Source organism: Hakea prostrata, chromosome 6 (genome assembly GCF_041222555.1).
Source record: "Hakea prostrata isolate BN-2017 chromosome 6, UWA_Hpros_2, whole genome shotgun sequence".
Classification (NCBI taxonomy): Eukaryota; Viridiplantae; Streptophyta; class Magnoliopsida; order Proteales; family Proteaceae; genus Hakea; species Hakea prostrata.
Window position 1 is genome coordinate 37543915 of NC_142605.1, and position 23302 is coordinate 37567216.

The 23302-nt window shown below is 38.1% G+C and overlaps 3 protein-coding genes across 9 annotated transcripts; 1 reads left to right on the plus strand and 2 right to left on the minus strand.

Moving 5' to 3' along the window:
* The first annotated feature begins 366 nt into the window (after positions 1-366).
* LOC149013865 (AT-hook motif nuclear-localized protein 11-like) lies at positions 367-9732 on the plus strand. 3 transcript variants are annotated; one of them, XM_089158929.1, is made up of 6 exons: positions 367-1098; positions 1936-2514; positions 2665-2732; positions 3078-3209; positions 8550-8711; positions 9005-9732. In XM_089158929.1, the coding sequence occupies exons 2-6, from the start codon at positions 2046-2048 to the stop codon at positions 9239-9241; spliced, it is 1068 nt and encodes a 355-aa protein (XP_089015055.1). In that variant the 5' UTR covers positions 367-1098; positions 1936-2045; the 3' UTR covers positions 9242-9732. The 3 variants fall into 3 exon arrangements, with proteins under 3 accessions (XP_089015055.1, XP_089015056.1, XP_089015054.1); XM_089158930.1 differs by having other exon boundaries at positions 367-597; XM_089158928.1 differs by having other exon boundaries at positions 367-2514.
* Positions 9733-10547: 815 nt separating this feature from the next.
* LOC149013866 (putative phospholipid hydroperoxide glutathione peroxidase) lies at positions 10548-13680 on the minus strand. The gene is made up of 6 exons (XM_089159451.1): positions 13349-13680; positions 13011-13087; positions 12843-12904; positions 12625-12743; positions 11045-11212; positions 10548-10904 (listed from the first exon to the last, which is right to left on the minus strand). Exons 1-6 carry the CDS (start codon positions 13652-13654, stop codon positions 10872-10874), a joined length of 765 nt encoding a protein of 254 aa, XP_089015577.1. The 5' UTR covers positions 13655-13680; the 3' UTR covers positions 10548-10871.
* Positions 13681-14457: 777 nt separating this feature from the next.
* Positions 14458-21960, minus strand: LOC149013867 (multiple C2 domain and transmembrane region protein 7-like). Of its 5 annotated transcripts, none has more exons than XM_089158643.1 (3): positions 21579-21960; positions 19858-19941; positions 14458-17907 (listed from the first exon to the last, which is right to left on the minus strand). In XM_089158643.1, the coding sequence occupies exon 3, from the start codon at positions 17892-17894 to the stop codon at positions 14895-14897; it is 3000 nt and encodes a 999-aa protein (XP_089014769.1). In that variant the 5' UTR covers positions 17895-17907; positions 19858-19941; positions 21579-21960; the 3' UTR covers positions 14458-14894. The 5 variants fall into 5 exon arrangements, with proteins under 5 accessions (XP_089014769.1, XP_089014770.1, XP_089014773.1 ...); XM_089158644.1 differs by having other exon boundaries at positions 14458-17926; XM_089158647.1 differs by having other exon boundaries at positions 14458-17981.
* Between the last annotated feature and the right edge of the window lie 1342 nt (positions 21961-23302).

Below are 23302 nucleotides of genomic sequence, written 5' to 3' on the forward strand. Positions count from 1 at the left end.
TATGATATATTCACATAAACCATGCGTAAGAATATTCTAATCTGATGGGAAAGGAACAAGGGATATGCAGAAACAGAGACGCGTGACCACAACGAGATATTTTCGCGAAGAACGTGATAAAAGGATGAGATAATGAGAAGATATCGTGGCTTCGCGAGATGATGGAGGAGTTGGAAGGAAATTATCGTAATGATTGGAGCGTAGAAAAAGTATTTTTCTACAGGGAAAAATCCATCGAAATTCCACCTCAAAATTTTTCTGCACGAAAATCGATGCCACATAAAGCTACCCCGATTTCCTTTCTTTTTCAATGAAACAAACAAGATTACTAGCTGTTTATATAAATCGACTGAAACTGGATAAAAATTAGGATAAATTTGAAAATTTCCTTTGAAAAAGAGAGAAAGTTTCGTTCTGGTGTCCTGTGTTTCTGAGAGCTAAGCAGAAAGTGTCGTCAGAGAGCTCTCTGCCCTAAAAGCTTTGCATGGGACGAGTCGATAAGGACTTGTAATTGAGAGGAGTGACCTCATTGGTCCTTCCGGTTGATCTCTCTCCCTCTCGCTACCCAAGTACCCAGATTCTTCGAATGCAAATTGGGTCTGCTTTTTTCCTTTTCTTCTTTGCTTCTTTGCTTCTTAAATGGTGTCTTCTCTAAATTTTTTTCTCACTCTCTGGGTCAGAAAAATACGGCCTTGACTGGAAAAAGGTGTTGTTGTCTTTTAATTCGAACTTTTAATTTTTAAAGAAATCCTCCATAAATTTATTTCATTTCCGCTTTTTCTTGGTTTTTTTTTTCTTCCGCTGTTCTTCTCCCACTTACCTCTCTGCTTTCGCATTTTATCTGCATGAGCTTCCAAATTCGAATCTTTAGTTCGATTTCTGATTTTGTTTTTAAAGAATTGCTTTTTATGTTATCTGGGTCTGGTTGAACTTCTCTGGATGATCGAAGTAGTGAGGTTTCTTTTTACGAGCTTTTAATATTGATACGGGCTCTTTTTAACTTTGGTTCAGTAGTTCTTTTGCTGCTCATGCTTATGAAGTTATGCATTTCTTCTGCAAAGGCTTCTGGTTTAGGGTTCGTGATCGGTTGGTGAGAATGTAAATGTTCCGCCTTTAACTTTTGCTTTTCTATTGTTCCTGTTCTCAGCTTTTGGTATTTTACTTCCCCGCTCCCTGTCTCTGTTTTCTATTTTGCTAATGCTAATGGAGCTGTAAGAACTAGGGCATCCTAAGCTTTAAAGAATTAAAAGTTGTTGCTGTAGTTTGGGCCTCTTGTCTTCAAATTTGAAATCCTTTTTGCTCATTTTACTCTTTAAATCTCCGGGGGAGGTCCTTTCTGGATCGGCAGAGCTTGTGCTTCTACTCTTTCTCCCTCATAAGTTATCTCCAGATTCTTTCACTTTACCTAGATTTTTCTTTTATGCCTCGTCGTTCTCCTCATTTCTCTTTGGACGTTTCAGTTCAGAATTTTGCCTTTGTCCTTGGTCCGAAAAAAGAAAGAAAGAGCATTTGATCTTTAATTTTATTTTCACTACTTCTGTTGAAGTATGAATTTACGATATTCTACCATCCATTCTTGAAGTTAAGTCTCCTCTTTAACCTTTATAACTTTGAATCTGGGAAAATTAGCTTCATTTCTTTCATGCGAGTCGGAAGGAGATACCTTCTGGGATTTCAAAATTTTCAACTGCATTTCGTGTTTGGATTACGGGAAGCAATTTTTCATGGGATTGCAGCATCTTTATATTAAAAGATTGTGCTTTGGTTCAGAATCAGTGCACGATCTAGTTCTTTTTTCAAATGCTCTTTTAGTTTCATCTACCTGTCACTGTTTACTTTTTTTTTTTTTTTTTTTTGTCTAGTTCTTCCTATTTGATGTTCCATTCCTGCTAAGTTACACTGGAAGATCACATAAAATATCTTATCCAAATCCAGTTGCGGAATTGCTTTTCGTTCAGATCATATTTTGTTGATTTCTTCTCAACCACAAGAAGGAAGTTTCTCAAGTTGCGCCAGTGGTGTGTAATAAGTTCGTAAGTAAATGCATGGATGGAAGAGAAGCCATGGCGTTATCTGGGTCTGCATCATTTTATATGCAGCAGCAGCAACAACAGCAACAGCAACAGCAGCGAGGAGTAGCTGGATCGGTCACGGGAACTCAAGCTGGGTTGCATGGACCGCTTGGTATTCGTCCATTGCCAAACCCAAACATGCCAATGCAATCACATATTGGTGGCAGTTCCATTGGATCAGCATTACAAATAGAGCCTTCGTCGGCTGTATCGCCCCATAACAGTGCCATAAGTGTTCCTGCTACAACTGGGGCGCCACAAGGAGAGCCCGTTCGAAGGAAAAGGGGTAGACCTAGGAAGTATGGCCCCGATGGTACTGTATCGCTGGCATTGTCTCCCTTGTCCTCCTCTGCTCCTCCATCCTCATCAATCTCACCAACCCAGAAGCGTGGTAGAGGGCGGCCACCTGGGACTGGCAGGAAGCAACAACTAGCTTCTCTTGGTTAGTTTTCTGTGCAATCTTTTCTTCTTTCTTAACTTGCAGATTCAGAAGCACTCCTGAATACTAATTAAAATCAGATCTATCCTTTTCCTTCGTAGAAGTACTTTTAAGTGTTTTATTGGAACTTTTTAATTGTAATTGTCTTCTTAGGTGAATGGCTTTCTGGTTCTGCTGGAATGGGTTTTACTCCTCATGTCATCACTGTCTCAGTAGGAGAGGTATTTCATTCTTCTATTGCTCTCTTATAGTTTATGTCATGCTTGAGGTCTAATATGAATAGAATAGTCCCTAGTTTTCCTCATGTAGTGGAAGCATGGGTTGATTATTTAACTGGCCTTCGGTGCCCCATAGGTAGTGCACAATGTTTTGACACAAAAATTAAGAACACAGGGAAGCTTACCACTGAAAAGATATGGGTTATGGTTTTGTCGATTTGGCTGTGTTGTATTCTTCATTTTCCTATAAATTTGTTGTCAAATGTTTTCACGAAGATTGGCTCCACTTTGCCTTTCCCAACTCCTACAATTACTGGGATAATTTGTTATGTCGGATGCGATGTGCAGGACATTGCCACAAAAATAATGGCATTTTCGCAACAAGGACCGAGGGCTGTGTGCATCCTTTCAGCCAATGGTGCAGTGTCTACAGTGACACTCCGTCAGCCTGCAACTTCTGGAGGGACTGTCACATATGAGGTTCAAGCAGTTTTTTTTTTTTAATGAGAATACTATTTGATATTGGTGATTCACTTAGTTTTCCATCTTGGTGGATCTTGGAAACTTTACAAGGTTGGATGGGCAAATAAGGGATGCAGCCTTTTATTTTTTCTTTTTTCAGATTGAAAGCAAGAGATTGAAACTAGAATAAAATCTTCTTTGAGCCACACCACATTTATCAAATTCAGACTATAATAAGAAATCTCAGTCAAAACCACCATATTTCATAAAATAATTCTGATCAACAAAGATCAAAAGGAAAGTGGGTGTGACTCTATGGAAATGTGTTTTTTTAAGTGCCAAGTTTTGATTTTGTTTCAGTATTACCTTGCATGTAAAATCACTGTTTCAATTGATACTGTTCAGCATTTTGTGAATTTTGAATTTCTCCTATCATTGGTAGAAAACTAAGAGATCAAAATGGAAAATAAAAAAATTAAAAAACCCCATATTGGTATGTGGTTAAATCACCTACATTTCCTGAGGAAACAAAGTGTTGAGGTGAACAACCTTTTTCCTACTGTCTACAATGCATCAACTGGTGGGTTTCGCTGCATTTGAGCAGGATTTCTCTGTAGGATAAAACTTAAAGGTTAACATCTCTTTTCAACCTATTATTTGCCATTGTTTGAATGATACTAGAAGATCTTGTGGGACCAATACCTGATCATGAGAAGATTTTAGAGAGGTTGAATTTGTCTATGTTTGGAGCATAGTTATCAAGGCAACATTGAGTCATCCAGTCACAATCTATGTTGGTGTGAAATTCTGTATTGGCGCTTTATTTAATAAATGTTCTTATATTTTGTATTTCATTTGCTTAAGATATTATTCATAAACTAGCAAATTCCCCCTATTTGAATCCATAAAAGTTAGTTAAAAATTTTAATTCAGAAAGGAAAAATAAATGTTAACTTTCCAGATTTCCAACTTTGTATTATTGAGTTTTTCTCAAATTTAAATATTTCATAAATCTTAATATGGTAAGAGATTGCTAAAAACCAAAAGTGCCGTAAATTATTCATTTGAATTTATATGAGATAAAATAATTTCATTCACAATGAAACCAACAACATTGGTGTACACCAGACAAGGTTTGACAATAACATAGCTCTTTTGATATAAGTAATGTTTGTGCAATCTTTGATTTGTTGGGAAGCTGTTCTTGTGTTTTATCTAACATAAAAAGGTCTCATGGAAAATTAGAACCATCGACTGGTCCAATTTCTTGAGGATGATCATATGTGTATGCCATATTGTTATGATTTTATGATGGACATACTATATTTGTACTTTTTATGAATATCTTCCATTTTTGATGATTCTTTAATGTTGAATTTTATATGAATAGAATTATATATATATTTTTTATATTGCACCAAATAAAATTGTTATACTAAAAGGGACACCACAATTCTTTGTTGTCATAAATACACCTGATGGCTGTCTTATCACCAAGGCACTTATGAAGACCCTTAATTGTTGCGGTTGCTTCACCATCTTGATTACTATGTTATGAGGGATTACTGTTCCATCTAGTCTCAACTTTTAATATAAGTTTAGCTTCTATTTATAGAAAGTTTACAACTTATTGTTTCTATTGTAAGTTGAGAGTATCAGTTTTAATTTTTAGAAAGGTTAGTCCCTATTTTTAAGGGTTGGGCCTTGGTGCAATGGTTGGTGGACCATCTTTGTAGCCTAAGGTCAAGGTACCGATACAGTCTCTTAGCAAAAACTAAGCACTAAAGCTTGAGTTCTCCTATTCTTGCGTCCATATAATAGCCTCACCAATGATTTGAAGATTGATTGGTGAAGCTTAGCTTTGAGTTATCCTATTCTCTTGTCCATGCTTGAATGATAAAAAGGGCTTGGGTCATGCTGTGAGAGCTAAGCACGTGGAGTTGAGGAATATTGCTGAGAGAGCTAAATCACCTCTATTCCTTTAGTTTATATTTTTCCCTATTGTTCTTCTCATGTTTAAATTTGTTATTCCCGAGTTGACATTGAGAGGGGGGTGTGAATCAGTGTCTTTTAAAATTCTCTTTGATGTGATGCTTCTTTAAGCTCAAGACAAGGTTGGTTAAGATAAACATGTAGTTATCAATTACACAAGGGCAGGTCCACTACATTCCACAATGTGTCTAGGTTTACCACACAGTGCACCATCACTCTGCAATCGAAGCACTCCAATATATGCAATGAAAAATAAACTAGAAACACAAAACACCGAATTTACGTGGTTCGGTCAAATTGCCTACATCCATGGAGTAATGCCCTAAATAGAGCTTCATATTTACTCAACATTTTCTAACTAAAATCTTGATAAATACAATGATCGAGAGCACCAGAGAGCACCCACTCTCAATACATTCAAAACATGGAGCACCCACTCCAGTATGAACTCTTGCACCCATAAAAGTATAATGCTACAACCTCAAACAACTCAACCCTAACAAGCAACTACTTGAAAAATGAAACTTTTCAAATGAGGGAGAGTATAATAGATTACTCACCTTCTTCTTCAACGTTTTCACCAAAATACACATCCGAGCTTGTCTCAATACCAATCTTGCTTCTTGACTTCTCCTCCTTGTTTTTCTTAGTCTCTTCAAGTCAAAAACCTCAAAAACCCGCTTCCATTTCCCTCAAATTCAAGCTTTTAAAGAGGATGAACGTTGATGTACAGAAACCGTTGGATATCATCTTCTGGATGAGTCCCAAAAAGAATCTAATCATACAACCATTGGATATCTACTTTAAAATGGCGGGTGAGATCTGGGCCGTTGGATGTCTTAAGTTATATGAGACCTCACAAGATTATTTCAAATAGAATCTTTTTGATTCTATCTTAAACATGCAACGCATTGGATCTTTTTAATCACTATACTTCGCAATGTACCATATATGCATACTTTAGGCCAACCAAACACCTCGCGATGGAATCTTTTCCATCATGAACACTTGACCAAGTGCATCAATCTCGTCCCTCAAAATCGGATCTTCGTCCATGTCCTTCTAATAATCATTATATTCGCACCATTCAATCTTTCAAAATTACATACTTCTCCATGAGATATAAAACTGATTTCACAAAGACCCCCAAACTCTTTAAAAATTATTTTTGAACCCCTTAATGTAGATTACATCATAGAGACCAAAAAATTGGATTTGTTTACACTGCTCAGATTTGTTTCCATATCGCACACTCTCATGAGAAATCTCATAACTTTCTTGTTTGATATTGGAATCGCAATCCGAAAATTGCGTTGGAAAGAAGACTTCATGAACTACGTTTTTGTAGTTGAAGTTGAACCTTGAAAACAATTGGATGACTACCAAGAAATTTATCCAAGATGACCCTTGTGCAGTGACTTGTGAAATCCACTATTCTAAGGAATCTTCGCTTCACCCAAAGCACTTAAATCTTCTCACAAACACTCAAAACTATTGTAATAGTGTTAATCACCCTCTAAAAACATAAAAAATACCCAAAGTTATCTATGGGACCTTCACTTCTGTACAAGCCATGTACTCTTAGAACACCTTGTAATTTGGTTGCCAACAAATCTCAGCCAATGGAACAAAAAAATTCTTCAAGAGCTGAGTTTATATTGCTGCTGTTGGTTGAAAGAATAGCATCAAGTGGAGATTGAGAAGTCCTCAAGATGCTGTGTTGGACTCCAGCTGGAACTCTCATTTGAATAGGTGTGTGACTGAACAACTATTGATTCCAGGACAGCTTTCTCTCTTGCCTGGTTTACTACTAGCCTTTTGTTCCATATCATCATCGGTTCATTCAATTCATCTTTCACCCCTCCATCGCTTTCTTCATCCATGAACTTTCTAATTCCAGTCCACTTTCATAACTACAGTTCTAGCCATCAAAATCCTATCAAAATTGAAACATCAACTCACCATCCAGATAAATTACAAGATGAAAACAAAAACCTATTAATGAAATCATATCAAGCCTCCTCCCCCCCCCCAAAAAAAAAAAAAAATTTAAATAAATAAAAAAAATTCAATCTTGGCTTGATTTGGTCGAATCGTTATGGATGGTTGGTCTTGATCACCAAGCTTGTGCTCCAATACTCCATGGCAGTCTCAACCACTTTATATCTCCCAATCTGATGCTTGAGCTGAAGGAAATACTTCACAACCCCTGGAACTTGTATACTTTGTGACAACTTTTCCCTCAACTACGAGGTAATTTCTGATGCCTCATCAAATCTCTCTCGCTCTTAAATAATAGAAAACAAGTCATTGTGATCAGGGCGTGGTAATCACCGGAGGTTCAGAGAAGTTGTTTCAGCCCTCAAAAAGTACATCTTCTAGCAATGGTGCATGCAAACAGTTACACTTTATTATTATATTTTTTAATTGATTATGTCCAGTTGATATGAAGTTCCACTCTTGCTGCTGCAATGGCAATAAGGAAAATGGTATGTGTGTACCTCCCCACGTGCATGTCTCTTCCCATGTGTAATGACTGATGATGCATACAGTTGCATATTTGATGAAAACTACAACATCACAATATGTGATCTAAATCTGGAAAGACTGAGCATATTGAATCATTGCTAAAAAACTGGGGGTTAGTTACATGCTATAAATCCATTTATCTTGAATGGTCTTTCTTCCTCATTTTGTATATATATATATATATTTTTTTTTTTTTGGGGGGGGGGGGGGGGGTGGGGTAGTGGGTCTCATATATGATTGTTGATGCTTTTTATTTGTATTTTTTTTATCTGAAAAGAAAACTCCATTTCCTGGGAATGGTTGTAGTAGTACCTAAATGAGTTTGGTTCCCTCATTACAAGCAAAAGAAGGCTTTTATCCCATCCGTACATTATGATAGGATAAGCAACAAAATTACTAAGTGTTCAATTTTATTAATGGTATTATGGTGAAGTGAAAAGATAAATAACCATTAATTGTGGGTTGCACTAAATTAATGATGGGATAATTCTATGATATCCGTAGCTTTGACTTATGCAATAATAGGGATGCTTATTTACCGATGGAGCTTCTTCCCCTTGTCGATGGAGCTTCTTCCCCTTGGCAATGTTCCAATTATTCCAAATTTCCAATGCCTGTTTTCAAGTTTTAGGGTGACATTAAAAGAAGCAGAATTGTTTTCCCATTTTTCTCTCTTTGTTAATTTTGCTAAATAGTTTATCTGGTTTTTCTGTGGTTGAAATCCCAAAACTGTGAGTTCTTTTTATCTTGTTATTATCATGGTGCACCTTCATTTTCTTATGTCCTGCAATTCTAGTTACTGAGGCAAACCTGTCTAATTTGTTGTAATCTCTGCAGGGTCGTTTTGAGATATTATGTTTATCAGGATCTTACATGCTCACTGACGGTGGTGGCTCTCGCAGCCGAACTGGTGGTCTTAGTGTCTCCCTCTCTAGTCCTGATGGTCGTGTCATTGGAGGTGGGGTTGGAGGAATGCTTATTGCAGCAACCCCAGTTCAGGTAAGAACTTCTATATAGTGTGCATATTTATATTTACAAAGGATTACTTACTGGGTAATTTTAAAGTTGGTTTTAACTGAAATTTGGAAGTTTGGCTAATAATTGGAATGAGGCTTTCTCATCCTGAAATCGTATGGCTAGGCCTTAGCTAGTTATTGCTAGCTTTGGGTATTGAATTCGATTTGGAATTTCTTCCATATGCAGTAACTCCTGTGTTTACCTGTATAACTGTATTAGTTTGATTTAAAAATGTGTGAATCATCAGCAGTCATATAAGTGATTATCTTTTGCAGGTTGTAGTGGGTAGTTTTGTTTATGGTGGTTCAAAGTCGAAGCACAAGATCAAGGCCGGGCCAGAAACAGGTGCAGATTCTAATCAGGCAACAAGTGATAAACCAGCCACGCCAACAAATACCTCTCAAGTTCCAACTTTGACCCCCACGTCTTCGATGACTGGGTGGCCTGCTTTGGGGTCTCGCCCGATGGATATGAGGAATTCCCATATTGATATTGACTTGACTCGTGGATGACAGTTCTTAGCCTTGTGGCGGCGACTGTGTATATGTAAAGATGGAACTGTAAGCTTAGTTGGTGTGTTTTGGCTCTGGCTCGCTTGGGCCAATGTGAGAATCATGCATGGACAAAGAACTCCTGATCGATTGAGTCTGCAGATCTTAGTTGTTCTCTATTCGTTTAGAATTTGAATTCTTCTGATCTTTATCCTTGAGTTGGTCGGGAATCAGGAGGGTAGATTGAACTGGTAATCAAGAAATTTACTGACTTCAACGAAATTTTTTCTGGGCACACCACACCATGGGCTAGTACTTTTGGTTTTCAGTTTCCTAAGCCACTGATGCTATACCAATTGAACTATCCAAGACTGTTGTATACATAGCACTACTATAATAGCTATGGGGAAAACGTGTTGGAGAAGTAGTATTTCTCAGAGTTTTTTCCATATTGTTCACTAAAATTGGGCCTCCAACTTTTGTTTGCTCACTTAAATGGTCAATATTTCAGTTTGTCCAATCTAGTGAACTTGAAATATTATAAGTAATTTAATGTTAGTTTTTTTTTTGTTAATTTTGAATTTTAAATTATCATTTTGGCCATGAGTGAAGAGAAATATTTTACAAAATTTCATTTAATTATTTTAAATTCACAAAAAAAACTCTCTTCAATTTTAAGCAACTTGGAGTCTGACCCATCAATTCAGTGAAGACCTCAAGAAGAAGACTCAAAAGGTAAAGGGTGGGTTGGACATTGCCAGGGAGTTCTTTTATAAATTTGAAAAAATTAAAGAAAATTTTTATAAAATATTTCCTTTCACCCCCAATGTACAGAAAATTAACATTGGATATTTTGTAATATTGCATAATTCATAGGTTTTCAAACACAAATGTTGGCAACCACTTAAGTGACAAACAAGAATTTAGTTCCAACTTAAGTAGGAAAAAAAAAAAAAAAACTCTATTTCTTAAGTTTGTATGCAACGACCAATATCTAAAATAGTGTTTTGGTCCTGATCACAGGATGAGAGAAAGACACACAGAAAATGGATTGACAGAGAGAAACATCTCACTCTTCTGAAGTGTGGCAATCTTGAGGGTCTTCGTTTGTGGACCCAAAAGAGAAAGCCACTATCCTCAATTGACAAAGGAATTCAGGCACCGTTGATGGGGCCGAGTCAAGTGCTAAGAGTTTAACGGTCTTTTAGGTCCTGATCCATATCCCTACAGCTCTCTGGCTCTCCATCAACACTATAAGTTAGGCATTTTATACGAGCAGATGAAGACAGCATTGGTCCAAAATGAAGCAATATAGTGACGAAATATAGACTACTTATACCCCAGTGTAGCTAATGGAACAATAGTCAAGCAAGGTGGTGGTTAACTTCATCTTCAACCCAAAACCTTCATCTAAATCGAAGTATCAATCGCCATTAAATCACACAGAATATCAATAGGGATTTGTTTCCCACATACCAGAGATACCAACCATGACCATTTATCTTTAGATCCAACTATCATCAGGTACATTTATTAAAATAAAGCATAGTCTCATAATTGCAATCTCGAAAGTATAATGCATCATGTTTACTCGCAGTTCTTTATTTACTCAAACAAGGAAATAAAATAAGATCCTTTTGCAGTTCAGATCCTATGAGACTCCCAGCAACTTCTTTATATCTTTCTGCAAAACATTTATAAGAATGAAAGGTCAATACATCTGTTAGATCATGTCTTAGGCACTAGCTATAAAAAAATAACAAGTTGGTTAAACCATTCAAATCAGAACTAAAACTGTAACAAAACAAGTAGCTCAAAATTTACCTCAATGCTAAGAGGAGAAGTTGTTGGCGCATAACGGTCGACCACATTTCCATCTTTGTCAACCAGGAACTTTGCAAAGTTCCATTTTATGTTGTCTCCAAATATACTTCCTTTGCTTGACTTCAAGAACTTGTAGATAGAAGCTGTTTTCTCACCATTGACATCAACCTAAACCAAGAAAGAATAATAATAAATACTTAAATTTCTCTAAATGATTTGTATTTGCCCAGGTATAGACTTTTGTTGCTCCCCTGAAATAAACACAAAAGGTGGTTGCTCAAAGAACTTTCCATCTAACCAATACTGTTAATTATCACTTTCCACCAGGAACTGAAGTAAAAGAGGTTGTATATGTTTACTGTAATCGGCTATAGATTTACATCTTAAGACTTGGTAAACTCAGACCCAATAACTCTCCTCTTGGGAGGCATCAGAAAATCCCCTCGCAAGAAAGCCATTCATAACTCTTCCCTTAACTTTGAAAGTGACAAGCAGGAAAGAAACAGAGGGGTTCTTTCTATTTTCCCCATTTGCTAAGGGATGGAAGTTAGTGGGCACAAGAAAAGATTAAGAATCTAAACAACACAGCTTAATACATGTTCACATTCAGAAGAGGAAAACAATTATCAGGAGGAAAAAAATAGGAGTATGTAAGTTTAGTGACGCCATGCGGGCAAATCAGCGAGGTGGGGAAGCCTATGTGAAAGTGGAATATCAGTAAATACTGGCCCTCATACTGGAAGGACACAAGAACAATCTATCGCCCTTGTGCGCAGCTAAACGTATGGCCAAGGCTGAAAAATTATGCACTTGTGGAGATTCTGGCCTGTTCTAGAGTAATTTAGATATCAAAACAAATGTTGCTGTCAATGAGTTTCTAATATCTTCTTCTGCTTGTATATAAATATAAACGGGGAAAGGTAAATACATGAGGTGTTTCCTTTTGGAGACTACAGACCTAAAGAAATAGAACCACCCAAGAAAGTAGTGTTGTAATGCAGCCAGACTTAACTATCCAATCAAATATTATTTATTATTTAAGCTTGCATATCTGATCGTAGCTCCTAGATGACAAACTATTAGGATAGAAATTACTTAAACATTCGAAAAAGCATACTAATCTATAGGTTTCAGTAGAATGTGCAATCAACTCTATGAAGATTATGACCAGATTGTATCATGTCTTCATTCATATCTGGCTTAGTTCTGTATGTTTTGTGCAACACAAACAAGCAAGATAAGCCTACTGAGATTCATTGATCTGAAGCATCGTTATGGAAAAATCTTTTGGGTGCAGCTTTCTCTAATAATGCACACACTCTGACACTCCCTCCCCCCACCCCCAACCCCAACCCACCAAAAAAAATTCAAATGGGTATGCTCTCATTGATCAAGAAGAGCTTTAGTTTTCTAATTCACCCTACCAAGGACCTCAGAAGTATAATAAAGAAAGAAAGAAATCTGACAGGATCTCTTTTATATTCCGTATTAACAAATGGACTACAAACGTGAAACGTAGTTGTTTTTTCCAGAATAGCCAAGCCACCACTGTCTGAATTTCAACTAATTTTTCCCCTTACCTTGTCAAAGATTGGATACTCAGCTTTAAAGCGAGTGCAGGCAAACTCCAAGATCTGTTCATTACTGCCTGGCTCTTGCCCTCCAAACTGATTGCATGGGAATGCCAGTATTTCTAGGCCTGCGGAACCAATAAACAATTCAACTAAGGTTCATATCACAATTAGAAAGATTAACCGTCAACAGAACTCAACCAGAGAATAAATAAATAAAACCTAACCTTTATCCTTGTATTTCTCATACAATTCACTAAGCTCTGTGTAGTTTGAGTTGGTCAAACCACTGAAAAGCAACCAAATTGAAGGAAAATAAGAAGAAGAAAACATGACGTATAGTAACAAAGTAACAATTAATAAGTGGGATAAGTTAAAAATGACAATTCGTTCACCATTGGGATGCAACATTAACAATCAATAGAACCTTTCCCTTGTAAATGCTAAGATCCACATCGTTTCCCCTAGCATCCTGCAAGAGCAAGCGAAGCCAACAGTTAGAGATATCATATTCAATTTCCTAGCATCAGCCACAGGTAAGACTCTCCAGAAAACAATCTGAAAAGGCGCAAGTCTAGTTTTTTTTTTGGCAGAGAAAAAAACTGGATAAAATCGAAATAGTCTTGTAAGACTCTTGTTAGGTTAAATTGTTAAAACACGCAGTGAAGGATCACAAACTGTATAACAGAGCAGTACAAAAATGAACTCAATTCCCAAGATCGAAGTGACTAACCTTGACGGTGAAATCATGAACGGATTTTGGCTCCGCGGTGGATTGGCTAGCCATGGTAGAAGCCGATCTCAGTGTGTAATTGACAAATCTTGGATGAGAAAACACAGGAGAGAAGGTAGAAGAAGAAGAAGAAAAATATCCTGTTTGAACAGAGGGCGAAACGGAAGGAGACGATAAGATGGATAACCTGATGGGATTGGAAGTGGAGGAGAGTGGGTTTGTGAAATTAAAGTAAGGAGCAGCGGCGGCACAGACGCCTAAACTTCCTCCACATAACAAAATGTGAGCCTTTGGAAGACGGAGCATCACGATTCGCAGACAATATCACAACATTCACATTACCCTTCTTATTACCATATGCCAGCGTTACGAAATTAAGCCACGTGTCCGGTTACAAGTGTGTACACGTGGCAGAAACTGAGGCGAAAACGTGGATCTACATCGTTTGCTACAGTTAAAGGTTGAGAGCCTGCGGCAAACTTAAGACTTGACATAGGCACCTTTACGAATCAAGACAAAGACGTGTTAGATTTTTTGTTGAACGCATGTCATTCATGCCTACACACTAGCAGCCGTGACTGCGAGAACTGGGGGCCTTGCGACCGGAGAGGAATTCGAGCGAAATTGAATTTTGGGCACTCGATTCGAAATTTTAATCGAGATTTCGATCTTGCTCGATTTATTTAGCATGATGTAACATGCACATGACTGAAGCAAGGTCTAAATTCGAACTGTCGAAATCCACTGTGGACTCCTCAGGCAGATATGGAACCGATCCTGATTGGGTAATTCTACGTAAGACTTATGCGGACACATACCGTCTCCATGTTAATCATGAGGATGCTGATATAGTTTTCGTCATTAGAGGCTTTAATTTGGTCAAAGAAAGTGATTATGCAATTCTATTGGACAACAGACTACGCCACACCCCATCTTTCGTTTGCTTGGCCATACTACGAAGAGAGAGATTTTCAGGGGCATGATCCAAACTCCTGCACCCCCCCCCCCCCCCCCCTCCTCTGTAAAGCTGGAACTCATAAAAGTCAGGAAACTGGCATTTATACAAGGGAATAGATGACCATTCTGCTGCAGCAGTTTTTACAGCAACAGCTATCGCAAGATAATTGTCTCAAGAATCAGTAGATGAACCCCTACAGAAATCCTAGAAAGAAGAAAATTTGGGTCCGACTACTAGATAGCAACAAGGAAATATAGAATTGGGAAAATGCTGGGTTTGCTTCCAGCCTAAGCATCTTTTCCTCTCTGTTATACACCCTGTGAACGCTAGGTGAGTCATTTCACATTCCGGATGAGAAAGAGACATACCAACTGGGTGCTCTTGTTTGATAAGAGTCCAACTTCAACAATTTTAACCCACTGGGTAGGTACAGAGAACATAAATTACAATAGAAACTATTATTCATTACTGCATAGTACTACACCTTTGAAATCTTAACCACCTAAAACATAGAAGAATGAAACAACAGGAGCAGGATCCACATACCCAGAATGAGGACCATTCGCCAGGGAAACACCCATTGCCTATTTACAACATACTATCTGTCCTGGCGGGCAGCCGACGGAAGAAGTTGATTGGCACTCCTGGCAACCTATGACGAAACCTTGGGTGCCTCATCAAGTAAAATCCTGCAATAACAGCCACCACCTGGAAAGGCGTCACATATAACACCAATGCAGCAACGAGACAGAACATCACAAAGATTGCTGTGGCACGAGGATCTCGCCAGCTCAATAGTGCCTGGATTCGCTCCCCTTGGGTTGCCACATCCCCAACTACTGTCTGTATCCTCCCCGCCACACTTCTCAGCCTGTCATACCTCATTCGTACAAGCTCTGGATTGCGGGATGTTGGAAAAGTATCAAATTCTTCATCAAGCTCATCAGGGTGCACTGCCTCTGCATGAGAGATCCTTGTATTCATGTGAGGGGGATACCGCGGCCGGTATCGATAGTTCCATATGCCAATCAAGAACATATATAGGAACACTGTTGGAAGTATCAACTCAGGAAAGCATACAAGCATTACAAAGAGAACATGCACAAGCACCGTGGTCACAGGGTTCTTCCACATGCACACGTCCCCAAACCATTTGCCAACTGCAAACAAACCTGAGAACACTGACATTAAACGGAAGAAGTTAGCTTTGCTGCGCCGCATGCTCCAGAGGTGTGAATCCACATCAGACATGTACTCAACCACCTCCTTCCGAAGAGGGGGCTCTGCCCTGCTTAGCCTCGCTGCAACAATGCTCACAGCCTGGTGACGCAACATATCAAGCTGCATCACTGTTAACGGCCGTACGTAGTGCATCTTGGGCAACAATGGGCGTGAATATATGTACAGCATGTTCACCAATGATGTGCATGAAAACCGTATAGCCAAATGCAGCTCTCCCATCTTCTTAACACCAGAAGGATGTAGGACTAGCAATGGGTAAGAGTGTGTATAAACACGACCAGTCTCGAGCGTTGAGATACGTATCCGTACCTTCCCAATCTTTGTGTCCCTGTTACCATTTGTTCCCTTCTCCCCTAGCTGGCCATTATCAAATACACCTACAGTAAGAACTGTAGCTGGATCATATACCTCCCAAGTGTATTGCTCATTGTACTTCGGACTTAGGCTGTTGACAATGGTTCGTGAACGCACCCATTTCTGACCATATTTTGCAACACAATACGTGTCTGACGTGCCTTTGCCATCACGTGTTTTCATTGGGTGGATTCCCTCAGCATTCAAAATACCAAGTTCTAGAACACCAATTGAAGGCTTCCACAGTTGCTTTGCAGTGGGCCGAAGGTCACTGCTGTAGTGTGTTGACTCATCAAGAACATGGTAACCACCATCAAGACAGACACGGAGGTGGAGCCGACTGGAGAACTTCTCCTTCTTCAACTGATCCACATCAACCGCAACTGGCCTTTCAAGGTTGAACCAGCGAGTGTGGATCAACCGGTCATCAGCGCGTCTATCGATAGAATTCAAGGGAATAATAGCCCTCCCAAGGATCTCATCTTTGCTAGGTCCAACACGATCTTCAACAGAAAGAATCAAATGGTCCTCAAAGGGTTCTGCAGCAACAAACAGTAGATCCTCATTCCAGAGGGGGCTCATTGTTCGGGCCTGGACAGGCTTTGTTTTCAAGACCTGGTTACCAATCTGTACTCTGACATAAACTTCAGGGAAACGATTCTTCTCGGTTGGGACCAAATCCTGTGCCTCAATGACATTGACACGTACATACCACAACCTTGGTGCATGGTATACCTTAGACCGTATGTTTATAGAAGCAGAAGCAGAGCTATCAACAGGGGTGGCAGCATCAGAATGCCATGCATCAGGAAATGCTTCATCTGCTTGGGTACCCATCCAAACAGCAAGCATCAGCTCACCTTTTGTCTTGTCCCCTTTCTTGTCCTCCAGCCGGTACCACTGTGGAGCAAGTGGACTATCTGGTGGGACTCGTGTAGGCACCTCATTAAGATCAAATCTAACCACGCCAACAAAGTCATCTTTGAGCAAATCCTTGTCTTTGATCACAACTTCAAGCACAGATGATTGCATTCGATCTCTTGCAAAGGCAAAAACCTCATTCCATTCAGGGCTTTGGTTTTTCTCGAAGTGTTTTGTGACTCCCTTGTAATTCCCGACCCTAACCTCTACATATGGGTCAAGACCACCAGAAATGTCCATGGAAGGAAGTTCATGGGCTTTGACAACTCGGACAAAAAGGAACTGCATCTGTTCTACTAGGTCATAAGTGCTGGAAGGTTTTTCTGCACGTATTATCCGGCCCCCAACAATTTGTCCCCCTCCAAGGACTGGACTAGTCTCCTTCAGTGCATAGTCAACCGGTTGGACTGATGAATTTGAGTACATACGAACAATTTTTGGTGGTTGTGGCTCTGCTTTCATCACATCAGCAGAATATTTTACTGATTGTTGGGACTCTGTTGTTGAAGAATGTTGGTGATGGTGATGCACTTTAGGAAGATGATGGAAGGTATGCCTAGCCTCAGCTTTCTCATTAGAGATTGGATTTGGAGCTTGTTGCATGCGAGGTTGGGACAATCGTGAGTCAGCATTTGTAGAGGATTCAACAGGATTTGAGGATTTTATAGATGGGTCATCGGTGACATAGACTTTCAAGCCTAGCTCACCTTTAACACGTGAGAAAATGCCACGCTTTTCTAGAGGGTAGTGCAAGACAACAGCATCAGAGCAGGGTACAAATGACGTACCAGTAACACAGACCCTTCCAAGGAAAGACCTTGAGTGGATGGCTTTGTTGTTATTGTAGACATTGACATCAAGTGTAAGGTTATGGAGATTGGTCGGGTCAGTGACATTGAAATAAAAGCTTTCGTTCCAAACAGGGTTAAGATCTTTTTCCTTCACAGTGGTGCGGAACTTCTGGCCGTCAAAACAGAGCTCTACAAAAGAACTGGCTGAACCCTCACCATCTTTAGGCATGAGGTTGTGAGCACTCACCACCTCCACCCCTATCTTGAGGTTGCTCATCATGGCTGGGATTTTCCTATATGCAGTTGGTAGGTCTGTCAGAAAAGAATTTTGATGAACCAAATAAGGTTAACAAAGGATCACCAGTACCTGGAAAGAAGATAACAATGGGATACAAAAGGGTAGCTTTCCAAAGATGTCGAATGCAAAATAGAAAGGAGAAAGAAAAAATTTGTATTCAAAGTAATTGGTTCAGATAAAATATAATCATTATTGGCATTAGGACACACATAATATTGAGAAACAGTTAATATAAAATTATTGATGAATAAACTGGTTATTAAAAAGAGTCAAACTCTGAGCATGCACTGAGCACATCTAGAAACCCAATAATAGTGTTGTGTTCATTAAGTAGATCAAAGAATATACAAATTAACAACAACTGAGTTGGGTGAAAATTATACACAAAGAAGCTAAACAGCTGATGCATAATCAAGTTCGACAAGTTAACTATAAAAAATAAGGTAAATTTGCAAGATATAACAAGGACTTGCTATGAAGCAGGGTAACAATTAGGTTTATAGCGAATGCACTATAAAAGTTGGAGCGGGGCAGACTATGAATCATTTTTTTTGTGGGCTGGAGGGGTGTAGTTGGACTGAAGAATCTGGAAAATTCCCAGCTACAATTGACTGCAGAATCCGGAAATTCCAGCTCCAGTCCTAGGCTGTCATGACAGTCCTATCTGCTATCAGACTGGTTATGAGATCTCATTATCATGGCTGTGTTGATTGTGATGGATGTGTGATTGCCGTGACCCTGTGCAATATGTTTCCTCTTTGTTCCACTAGGAAATGAGATGGGGAGTAGCTTTCATTGTAATACAATTTCACAACTGAGATTTAGGACAGGGTACATACCTGAATAATGTCAAAAAAATTACGATAAATTTATGAAAGAAATACACACAGAGCTTAAAGAGTTAAAACTGTAATATAATCTTATAGCTCAAAGATCTGGCAGAATTTTCCCAACCTAACAATTTTAAGGCCTACTTGACATTCTGTGAGAACTTAAGGAAGTTTTTATAATATGTAAATTTATCTACATACGAAAAAAAAGTTTGCCGATAACAACTTTACAAATCCCCTTTACTTGATACCTCATGTGTTAATAAAGTGTCAAATAAAATAGAATTCAGCACAGCAGGTATCTCCAATTACTTAAAAGGGAATTATAGATGGCAATGGAAAGTATCATAAACATCAATTAAGTTGTTTAAGTCTGGCTGATCCAAGTATGGGCCGGCTCCATTGTAGACTAATACCAACTAAATTCTCCTTGGTCTTGATCCCTCAATGTTATTATTTGGGTGAATGGTCCATCAATAGTAGGCAGCAGGGCACCACCAAAAACCTCCCTAGACTAACAAAATATCCATAAAGCTAGTGGAAGTGTAACAAGATTCCAAACATTGAAAATGCTAAAAATTATGTCATGAATCATGAAGTAACCAACACAAGTAGTGATGATACCACCCACTTGGAAACCTTACTATTTCAAAGTCTAGACTAGAGTCTCGACAGCATCAATGCCTAAAAGCCTAATAAAAAAACTTGTTTTCACAATACAGGGGCAGAAAACAATATCCAAAACTGTAATGTGGAGACAACCAAACAATATTTATGACTCTTCCAAGAGCGAGTGACCTCAAAGTGCCATCCATTATGGAAGCTCTCTGAGGACTCAATGATTCTGCTTTCAAGATGCAATCAAGCTTGTGAGAAATTAACCAGTTTTCAATCTACAGGGAGAAATACATTAATTCAAAAAAGAATCCAAAGAATGCACCTGCATTTTTGTGTCATCTCAAGATTTAACTACAGTTTTACTGTGGTATTTTAGAAATACACAAAATATCTGGAGAGTAGCATAAAATAGAATAAAAACTGTAGGAAAAAAGGAATTATACCACCTTTACATTTACTAAAAACTTGGGAGGATGTTGTATACTTAATTACCTCACCTTTATCAAGCTCCAACAACGAAAATAATACTTGCTTCTAAACTCAAGGTTTCTTTGATGCACCCACAGAAGGGAATGGATTACCTGAAATAGCAGGGAGATTGAGAATCTTAGCCCATAGAAATAATTCAGTCATCTAAATATTCAAATGAAGAAGTACTTTATCATGAACGATCAGCAGTTACAAGGAGATATTCTAGTGAAGATTTCAGTTTCTAACTGAAACATACAGTTATTTACACTCTGATATCCATCATTACTATACTAACTTGACAACATATAGGAAAACAGTGGGCCAATAAAAGCTTATTTTCTTGTAAGTATGGTAGACAATTAGTAAACAAATTTTAGGAGTTCCATCTCATCATAATTCATATGCAAGAGAAGTTATAGAATAAGAGTAAGATGCAGCTTTGAGGAATAATCAGTTCATATTTGATTAAAGAAAGGAGAGGATTTCAAAGAATTTAAAAGACAAAAAAGAAATGATTTGTAATTTCCCCCCTAATAAACTGTCAGGATGAACAAATAACAAATGAGAAGCGGCAGCTAGACATTCACTTGCATTGATGAGAGGGAAAGAGTCTGTGACCGTAAGGGTAGCAGTAGAGTGGGAGGATACAGTGAATGAAGTAAAAATTATTAACCATACAGTAGCAAGGTGAATTCTTACGTGGAACTTCCACTCAGAAATGCAGAACAAAGTGGTCACATCATTGAACTTCAAGAAGAATTCAAGTTAAGAATGATTATTATAGTCTAAAAATCTTTCAACGAAAAAAATGGTCACAGATAACTCAGATCAAAAACAGCGGCAACAGATTTTAGAAGACTGAACATTAAGAATTCGTCGTTTCAGGTTTAAAATAGACAAAAACGTCAGAATAATTTAGGTTCCGTCCCTTCGAGAGTGGAAATCATTGAGATAAAAAAGTTGATCCAGTCTTCAGGACTAAAAGATCAGGTACTGAATTCTAAAAGTCAACAAATTTTACAGCCGAGATCCAGAAAGTAAACAGATCCCAAATCTCTTTCTTTTCTTTTCTTTTTTCCGGTACAAACAAATCCCAACTTTAAGGGTTATTATATCTTGAACACAGTAAAGATTGACCAGATATTAGCATAAATTTCACAAAAACCATTTTTTCTAATTAAATCATGAGAAAGCATACGAACACATTTGACCTCTTCCAAATAACATCCCCACGTCCATTTTAAAAACTACCAAAAGAGAAACTAGGAATCCAAATGAGTGACATTCTTAATACAAGGTCGAAAGTATGCTAGGAATTTAAAAATCAAAACGAAAAAAAAAGAAGAAAAAAAGAGCCTTTCAACAACCTCTGAAAAATCTCCATGACGACAGGATCAGAAATAAAAAGAAGCAAGGAACTTCACCAGTATCAAACCATTCTTCAAGAATTATACGGAAGGTATTGAAACAAAGCAAGTAGCTTTTCAAGTTCCAGGTGTTTTACAACAGAGGACAACTAAAGGAGGAGTTTCAAAGTCTTTTCTACGAAGATACACAGGTTACAATCGATGGTCTTCTTCTGTCCGAGGAAAGCTACAGCTAAGACGACATTGCAGATTTGACTCGAAGCAAAACGGACAAAATCTCATCTTTCATTTCTGAAAACGGTAACGACACCACAGAAGAACGGAAGAAAATAAAAGCACTCGAAAATATCATTAAAATTCATAAATGCGTAAATTATTACCTCCCAACCTCGGCTTCTAAGAGCTTAATAGTAAAGCACCAGAAGAGACAGCAGGTTACTATTGGAGAGGAACTCCCATGTTTTCCCCTGAGTAGATCTCCATTTCCGAAATCTCACTTCAGATCTCAGCTTGAGGCAGTGATTTCAGGCAGGCTCAAGAAACGATGCATGGAACCTGTAACAGTAGTGCTAATGGGAAGTAAAAGACGAGAAGTCATCGATTTTTGGTCCCAGGGCCTGGGAAGATGGATCCATTTCAGAGAAGAAAAACAAAAAATTGAATCTTATAAATGCTTCTTGGATGGTACGCAGCATCCACTCACACTGTCACACACATACAGAGAAGGAGACTCGAGTTTCCTATGGGCTGTAGCGGCCATGCCCATCCGTAGAGAGCAATAAAACTTTCCATCTCATTTTATTAATTTTTATTTAAATGGGGAGAAGCGGAGAAACTGGGAATTGTTGACTAGTTTCGCCTTATTTTTATCTCAAATCACAGAAATGCCATTCCTTTTTTTTTTTCCTTCTTTTTTTAGGGTAGAAAAATTAGGAAAATGTGATTAAATAATAAATAGATATATTTTACCCAATGAAAAAAAAGTTAGGAAAGAGACATATCAGAGTTTCTTTACATTGAGGTTTTATGGCTTTGTTCAAGATTTTGAAGCAAATGATGTTTACTAGTGATATGATCTTTTTTTTTGGCCAGAACTACTAATATGATCTATCAATGAAGAAAGTATATTCGGTCTTCTCTGTTTCTGTTTTATAATACATGTAAGATATACTATTAAGTGTAAATAAATAGTGACATGTACCCTTCAGTTTTGAAGGGTGTTATATATGATCCTTTTTTTGGATATTCATGTGCACATATGACAAGACAAATACAGATGCATTACATTTGAGTCTACATTGTATAATATTCAAGGCATTGCAAGAGAGTTCTCTCCTTTTGTCATACACAATCATAATTATGGCAATTGTTACATCCAAAGTTGATCCTGCAAGTGAACCTAGGTTGAACTTTTGGGATTGATTCAACACTTGTTCATAAAAATAACTAGTGAGAGTAGACTGACTATGGTGGTTTAGTAGTCCCACTTGACGATCAAGTCTAATAATGAATGGAATAGTATTTCCACTAGATGGTGGATTAGGGCTTAGGATTGAAGAGTTGTAGAGCCAAAGGGAAAACATGAATGTGCAAGAGTGGTCGTCAATTGATTTTAGTTACCATTGATTGAGGTAGGTGGAAGGTTTATATAAAGTAACCTAAGGTTGGACATTTGTTGGATCTTCCATTTTGGCCCTGATCTTTCATTTAACTGAGTATGTCACCGATGTAGGTGTTGACCTCATATTCAACTACCACAACTATATGTGAATTCCATGGTTAATTGGTGTCTCGTTTATTCTAATATAGGGATGAATATCTTGTATAAAGTGGATATGGTGCAAGATTTTTGAGCCTTTTCTAATGACAACTATAGAGCTAATGAGGTGTTCTAGCGGATAAAGCTATGGCAAAGTGGAAAGAAGAGGAGGGTAGTTTGGTAATTGGAGTAATAGATGAAGCTTTTTTTCCAATTAAGCCAATGAAGACTTTTAATACGGGAACCGGTTGAGGAGTGATTCATAAAAAGGCCAAAAAACTCTTCTCCTTCTTTTTTATATTCCTTCAAATCGAAAACTGTTGCATGTCCATGCAGACGAGATTC

Excerpts from the sequence above, each read along its gene's own strand:
- LOC149013866 (XM_089159451.1), bottom strand. The coding sequence starts at position 13,654 with ATGCTCCGTCTTCCAAAGGCTCACATTTTGTTATGTGGAGGAAGTTTA. Across the intron at positions 12,744-12,842 it reads TGAGAAATACAAGGATAAAG|GCCTAGAAATACTGGCATTC; the intron begins GTTAGGTTTTAT and ends TTGGTTCCGCAG. Across the intron at positions 10,905-11,044 it reads CTTCTCCTCTTAGCATTGAG|AAAGATATAAAGAAGTTGCT; the intron begins GTAAATTTTGAG and ends AATGTTTTGCAG.
- LOC149013865 (XM_089158928.1), top strand. The coding sequence starts at position 2,046 with ATGGATGGAAGAGAAGCCATGGCGTTATCTGGGTCTGCATCATTTTAT. Across the intron at positions 3,210-8,549 it reads GAGGGACTGTCACATATGAG|GGTCGTTTTGAGATATTATG; the intron begins GTTCAAGCAGTT and ends TAATCTCTGCAG. Across the intron at positions 8,712-9,004 it reads TTGCAGCAACCCCAGTTCAG|GTTGTAGTGGGTAGTTTTGT; the intron begins GTAAGAACTTCT and ends TATCTTTTGCAG.
- LOC149013867 (XM_089158643.1), bottom strand. The coding sequence starts at position 17,894 with ATGATGAGCAACCTCAAGATAGGGGTGGAGGTGGTGAGTGCTCACAAC.